Source organism: Pollachius pollachius, assembly GCF_949987615.1.
Source record: "Pollachius pollachius genome assembly, contig: scaffold_495, whole genome shotgun sequence".
Taxonomy (NCBI): Eukaryota; Metazoa; Chordata; class Actinopteri; order Gadiformes; family Gadidae; genus Pollachius; species Pollachius pollachius.
In genome coordinates this window covers 1-7,500 of record NW_027641280.1, presented here as the reverse complement: position 1 = coordinate 7,500, position 7,500 = coordinate 1, and the positions used below count along the sequence as shown (strand labels likewise).

Genomic DNA, 7,500 nt, shown 5'->3' with positions numbered 1-7,500 from the left:
CCCTTGTCTCTGTGGCCCCTGTCGCTGTGGCCCCTGTCGCTGTGGCCCCTGTCTCTGTGGCCCCTGTCTCTTTGGCTCGATGTCTGAGCCTTCCTGTTAGCGACCTTGAGCAAGCGGCCCAAGTTCAGTAGATAAAGCGCGTGCTGAATGACTAAACAGGTAATGAAAAGGGACCACTCATATTACTCAGCCCCCCTCCCTGGGGTCAGAGACCGGCCTCCTGGAGCCCATAGCAACAGGCTGGTCGGTTACGGGGCGCAGTCTCGCTGCAGCGCATGATGTAACGAGCCGTCCAACCGCGGCGCTCGTATTCTTCTTCTGAGCCTTTGCGCTGCCTGCGTGTTCGGGGTTTCAACGATTGTTCACCGTCTGATTCCACACTGAGCCATCGCCGGCGCTCGCCCTTCATCTATATTTTATTTACCTCTTGCCTGTTATTTCACCATCTACTTTTAATCCATCCATAATCTCTGCTCCTCTCTCTCTCTCTCTCTCTCTCTCTCTCTCTCTCTCTCTCTCTCTCTCTCTTTTGTTCTCTCTCTTTGTTCTTATCCGTCTTCTCCCTTGTTTTCTCTTCTCTTCCAGAGCCCTATTTTGTCAGTGCCGTGGAGTGGGGGCCTCATATCTATTTCTTCTTCCGGGAAATGGCCATGGAGTTCAACTACCTTGAGAAGGTACGAGCGGTTAACCACAAGGTGTCCAAAGGTTAAGTTTGTGAAATATAGGAGAGAAAATCATGCACAATAAACACAAACAAGGCGTTCCTTTAACACACGCACAGCCTGGATGCTCACATTAATTTGGAAATAATATGAAAATGTTTGCATAATGCCAGCCTATAAAACGCTACACTGACCCTAATGTTTTTCCCACCATCATTATCTGAATGTCAATATCAGCTGTTGCTGCAGAGCCAGGGATGGGACTGACCTTTAGTGCTTGTATTTATTTTTCTGCATATTTGAACAGGACATGTGCAAACATGGCCATCTGTATTAGCCTCTGTTAGGGGACAGACCCTACCGAACCCTACAGAACCTGGATAGAACTAGGGAAAGAGAAAACGTGCACATAAAAGATTATTAAACATAAGATGAGTCAGCCATTGGCAGAGGAATTTTTCTTCTTTTGATAAGTTAATGTTTCCCAGCTGGGGGAGGGATGTGTTTGTGCTAGGCTGCTTGGTTTGGCGTGTTAACAGCGAGAGAGTGTGTGTGTGTGTGTGTGTGTGTGTGTGTGTCTGTGTGTGTGTGTGTGTGTGTGTGTGTGTGTGTGTGCGTTAACTGTACACACACACACACACACACACACACACACACACACACACACACACACACACACACACACACACAGAAATTATTAGCCGATCATCAGGGATTTACTCCAAAAAGGCAGTTTTGAGATCCACTGACATTTGAATGAATAATTGATTTTACATTTTAAATTCATAAACAATATTCAATCCAAAACAGGGTTGAGCCGTAGAAAGGTCTTCCCAGTGAATCATTTCTCCAGAGCAGAGGCACTCTCATTCTGCTGTTTATACTGAAGTTTTATTTTCTAAGAAATAAAGAAATGCAACGCTTACACTTGCAGTATCTAAGATTGATAATCTTAGGAGCTGGTGTATATGACTTTGTATCCGTCTTTTATTTGCATGCTTTTATTACAAAATAATTTGTCCTTGTTGTTAAATTACAATAACAAGTACCGCAGAGGTGTATTGTGTTTAATGTTCAGTGCGATCCATTCAGCAACGCTTAAAAAGGAACAAATACAATTTTTTTTACTCAAAGACAAAGTATGAACTGCCCGTGGCCTATGAATCATCTCCGGAGGACCCTTTCATTATCATGCCTCACTTCTCCGTCGTTATTAGTGTGTTATTCAAACTGCTGCTGGGTGTTGTGGGGCCGTCTGAGGTTGTGTTGACTCCTGCCTGTGCCCAGGTGATGGTGTCCCGTGTGGCTCGCGTCTGTAAGAAGGACCTGGGGGGGTCCCAGCGGGTGCTGGAGAAGCAGTGGTCCTCGTTCCTCAAGGCGCGGCTGAACTGCTCCGTTCCGGGCGACTCGCACTTCTACTTCAACCTGCTGCACTCCACCAGCCCGGTGATCAGGATGCACGGCCGCGACATCATCCTGGGGGTGTTCTCCACGCCCGCCAACAGGTATACACACACACACACGCACGCACACACACACACACACCCAGGCATGCAAGCACACGCAAACACACACAAACACACACACATACAGGTACAGACACCTACAAATTACCACAAATATACACAAATATATACATAAACCCACACATGCAAACATACAAACACATTTGCACAAACACACACACTTGTACGCAAGCACACATAAACAGACAGACACACAAACGCACGCACACACATGCACACACACAACGCAACAATGTGCACACAGAAGAATCCATGCACACACATACACATCCACATCCAGCCACCTCCACTACATCTGCGACTATACATCATATATATCCTGCTTGAAGTGGCGGTAACACAGTCTCCATCCCACCGTGGCTCTCGACTGACAAACCTGTCCAGACACATCTGGGGGTGCACCGCCCACTGCGGGGGGAAGGTGACAGACGAGTCTCACACCGTTCCGCTGGAAGACCCAGCCTACTGTAAACGACAGCGTTTTCCCCATGACGTCTCTTCGTAGTGCGAAGGCACCGACCCAGCAAAGACCCGGACATAAATAGAGCAGAAGAAAGAGAGATCGACGGAGAGATTTAAAGAGATGAACGAGTCACACGGCCGGGCCCAGGTTCAGATCAGAGGGCGAGCGTAGGGAGCACGTCCTGCAGCCATCGGGGGGGGAGGGGGACACAGGGAGTCAGGGGGTGGGGGGGGTCAGAGAGCGGAGGAAACGGTGAAGAGGAGGGGATGAGAACGTACCAGACAGGGGAAGCTCTGCAGGGTTAGGGGTTGAGAAGGTCAGGAGTGGCAACCAACCTTGTAAGTGGTGTTTCAAAGAGGAGAAGAGAGAGGTGGTATTTGCAGAGCTAGAAAGAGCACAGTTACACACACAGACACACACAAACACACACACACACACACACACACAGACAGACACACACACATCAGGGAGATTGAACAGAGAGAAGAGACTGTTGCTGAACAAATATAAAGGTGTGCATCCAGCTCCTTGGAGAGTCATATAGATCGCACATACAGACACACAATCGGTAGACTACAGGTTTGAAATAAACCATTGTACACTCTTAACTTTATGCATGTATCTTGAATGTAATATTATATTACTCTTTTATTTGCATATTTAAAACCATAGGTGTAGAGGTCAGGGGAACGTCGGAGCTATATCCCCCTCAATATTTCAAACACGTGGATTTGCTCCCCCCCCCTCCCCCCATTAAAGTATGAAAGAAATTTTGGAGTTTATCCTGAGAAACCGCAATAATGTTTGTCGTACACGCAACAATGCCTGGGGCAGGGCTCACAACACAGACACACACACAAATATGCACACAAACACACACACACACACACACACACACACACACACACACACACACAAATTGTTATCCAAACAGACGACAGAAAAGGGGACAGCAGCTTAAATCACGCCTATTTGCGTGTTGACTCAGCAGGGATGATATTAAACGAGAAACTTTGATCTACAGGAGGATAAATATTTGCAGCAGTAGGCCGACAGAATGCCTGACAGCCTCACTGCATTATATAACATAACATTTTGAATTGAGACTTGATGCCTGAATTTCTGCCTTCACATAAATAAATAAATTTTTCGTAAATGTGTGCCCAAGAATTCACCAGATGCAGGAAGTTACGTTTTTGGACGCCTAAGATTTCCTTGGAAAGGACACCCAGACACCCTGCTTAATGTCTGCCCTCCCCTATGTTCAAATGAAAGTCTGAACGGGGCAAACGTTGGCAGCGCCTCCAGTGGCCAGACCAAACGCTCCTAAACCCAACAGCTCCCGTGCAGCTCGCCTAAACAGCATCAGGATGTGTTTGTGTTTGTTGGTGAGAAGCGTCACCGCTAACAGTCTGTCGACGTGGCCGCGGGTAAAACCCCTCGGTTGGATTCCAGTCGTCTGTGGAACCAGTTAATCTGTTTCTGCCGTAGCTGGAGTTGGTTAGTTAGCTAGCTGGGCGATGGGGGATGGAGACTGGGACAGGGCACACATGCACGCATGCACACACGCACGCACGCACGCACACACACACACACACACACACACACAGTAGCACAGCAGGGCTGAAATGGCTTCCAGATCGCTGTGTGACAGGCGGACCACAGTGCAGCAGCAGCTGAACACACACAGACGGAGCTATTTTAAAAGATTAGGACAAAGACGCAGAGCCGTGTCGACTCGACGGAGGGAGATTTGAGAAATCACGAAGCCACACGCCTATCAGCACCCGCCTCGCCCTGGTCTCCGTGACAACCATGAGTGCGCGCGAGAGCAATTGCTTCGGCCAGCGGCGTGTGGAGAACCCAGCAGGAGTCCGGGGCTGGGAATGAGTTCCAGGCCGCCCCGATGCGCCCTCCACCGCACAGGTCCTTTGCATTGTGAAAAGAAACCGGGCGGGGGTGGGGGTTGGTTTTCGGTTAGTCTTTTGATACGGCGCTGAACTCCCCAGCTTCCTCTGGTGGCTTCTTTTCGCTGCGGGATTGTCTCTCTCTCCCTCTTCAGTCCCGACACCCCCCCCCGCCCCCGTGAAGAGATAATTTCTTCACAATTTCAGATCCTCTCCTCTCATGGGCGTCCAAGCTGTGCTTTGCAGCACAGGATCCTCTCGCTTTCCCCATGAGTGGTTTGGCGACGGTACAGGACAGGGCAGCACAGTAGAGCTATCTGCCCCCCCCACTGCTGCCAGCCGCTGGGATGAACCATCTCCCCCCCCCCACACTGCTGCCAGCCGCTGGGATAAACCATCTCCCCCCCAAAAGACCCTTGCAGACATCGGCTCCCATGTGTCTACCTCCCCCTTGCCCCAGGGTCCTTCCTGTCCAGGGAGGGGGGGGGGGGGCTCAGATGTCCCGCCAAAAGCCTCCTCCAATTTAGGCTCCTTCCCCGCAGGAAGTCAGAGGAGGAAGAGGACAGACCACTGGTATGAAGAGGAGGATGAGATAGAGGCGTGCGGTACAGTGCATTGTGTTCTGCATGAGGGCCAACCCCCCGCTCTGGTGGTTTCTGTTGTTTGGACGTCGAGGCTCCGGTCTCGAACCCCGAGCTCTGCAGCCCCCCCTTAGGCCTCCGTGGGCACCGGGCCACGCCTTTATCTGCCCCTGAGTGACGTGCGTCTAAACAGATGCATCGCTGTAAGCCGCTCTGGGTAAAAACGTCTGCAGGACGACAAAGCCCCAGTGGGTAGACTAGGTTAGCAGGAAACGGATTGTAAACACACAGTTAAAGTGGGCACAGATGAGCGTCGGTGGTAGAACCGGATTGGACCGGAATCAAACCACGAATTACAGTAAAGGGAGAGGTGCTGGAGGTGGGGGTGGTGGTGGTTGTGGTGCTACTGGTGGTGGTGGTGGTGGTGGTGGGGGTGGTGGTGGTGCTTCTAGCCATGGTGGCGGAGTTGGCGGCGGTGATGTACTAGTAATGGTGGTGTTGGTGGTGCTGGTGGTGATTGTGGTGGTGGCGGTGGTGGTTGTGGTGCTACTGGTGTTGGTGGTGGTGGTGGTGGTGCGGTCTGGGGTGGGGGTAGTGGCAGTGCTGCTGGGTATGATGTTGTCTGTTTGTAAGGAAAGAGGCAAACAACTGCTGGGGCAGAGTGAGGCGGGCTCATTACGCTTAATGGGAGCAGGCAGGAAATCACGGGAACCATCGTGTGCACAGTTCAGCGAACCCAACGGAGCGAGTCCGTACCGTGGGAGGTCTGCCCTGTTGTGGTTCACGTGTCGACCCGCGGGAGAGGCCCTTAACGGAGGAACCGTCCCTCTGGGGCCAGAACCACAAGCCAAGCACGAGATGGGGGGCCAAGCAGCGGAGCAGAGAACAGGAGGCACACAGATTTATGTGTACACAGGAAAAGCGTAAAACATCATCTACATCTATAAACTGTATGTATGGTAGCTTGTCCCACCTTCGGGATCAGGCTTCTCCACAGAGCCGTCCTCTGAGACTCAGAGGTGAGCACAGCGCCAGAGGTCTTCGTGGTCAGCCTGGCTCAACGGCACCATGGTAATGGATGATGAATGGAGCAAATTAGGAGACGGAGAAATCCCAGCAGACGAAGGAGGAGAATAAAGCAGAGGAAAGACGAAGAGTGCCAACGCCGAACCGAGGCCTTATGCGTGAGGAACATTCTGAGGAAACAGAAGGAGGAGGCTAAATTGGTGAACACTAAATCTCGTTGGTTATTTTCACCTCTAAACAGTTCCCCGGCTGGTGATTTTCCGGAGCTCTGTTGACGTTCCTACTTCCTCACCATCAGTATTTCCCTATTTAAACCATGCTACTCTAGCTCAGTTTAGCCCACGGGCAATTACCTCACCCGCCTACGACCGGGGAACCAGCCCTCTCTTCTCCCTACATCCTACCATCTATCCCTCCATCTCCCCCTCCCTCCATCCCTCCCTCCATCCATCCCTCCCTCTCTCCCTCCCTCCCTCCCTCTCCCTCCATCTCTCCCTCCCTCCATCCCTCCCTCCATCCATCCCTCTCCATCTTCCCATCAATCCCTCAATCCTCCCTCTCTCCCTCCCTCCCTCCCCCTCTCTCTCCATCCATCCTTCCCTCCATCCAATCCTCTCTCCATCCCCCCCCCCCTCCCCTGCCCAGTCGTCAGGGGTGGATGGCAGGAAGCAGTGAGTCCATCCTGGGCTGTCAGGGGGCTGCTGATCCAGTAGGAGGAAGGCTTGTCTCTCTGGCCCCGCCCCCTTCACCTCGTCCCTGACACCCTGCAGAGCTCTGACAGCCTGTCACTCAAAGCCTGCTCAGCAAGTCGCTGACAGAGAGAGGGGGATTGGGGGGTTGTTAAACAGTATGAGCTGTGAGGGCAGACTGAGCTGTATCTTTATATAAGAACACATTATCAAATGAACTGTAAGGAGTTTATTCCAACAACGCCAGGCTTTTACTGGCTGTGGATTTAGTTTCAATGCAGATATCGACTATAACGAAAATAAGCCATCAAACATGAGAGTTGTGGATACATTTTCATAATGATCATTTGTTTGATAATTATCACAGTAATTAAGGGGCAGTGTGTGGCATTAAGTGCCATCTAGCAGAACAGACTTTAATATTCACAAGTATGTTTTTATTAGTGTATAATCGAATGAGAATAATAATAATGTTTGCTTAGCGGGGGTTGGTTGAAGGGACTGCCACTAAATCTTTCACACGGTTCAGACTGCAGCTTTAATAATTAACATTATAGTCATTTATAGCAGTAGCAGTAACATATGCGTAACCCAGTTATCTTAGGAATTAAGTTGAGTTGAATATGCATAGAAAATGATTGAATAT

At 50.5% G+C, this 7,500-nt stretch overlaps 1 protein-coding gene across 1 annotated transcript in view; it reads left to right on the top strand.

The window, feature by feature from the left end:
* The window catches only part of LOC307091685 (semaphorin-6B-like), a gene marked incomplete at both ends in the record, with an annotated part of 6,195 nt that extends 4,028 nt beyond the window's left edge, over positions 1–2,167 (top strand). The window contains 2 exons of the mRNA XM_079759335.1: positions 586–674; positions 1,950–2,167. Of these exons, the coding sequence (XP_079615461.1) occupies positions 586–674; positions 1,950–2,167 (307 nt within the window). The remainder of the gene's footprint in view (positions 1–585; positions 675–1,949) is intronic.
* Positions 2,168–7,500: the final 5,333 nt, after the last annotated feature.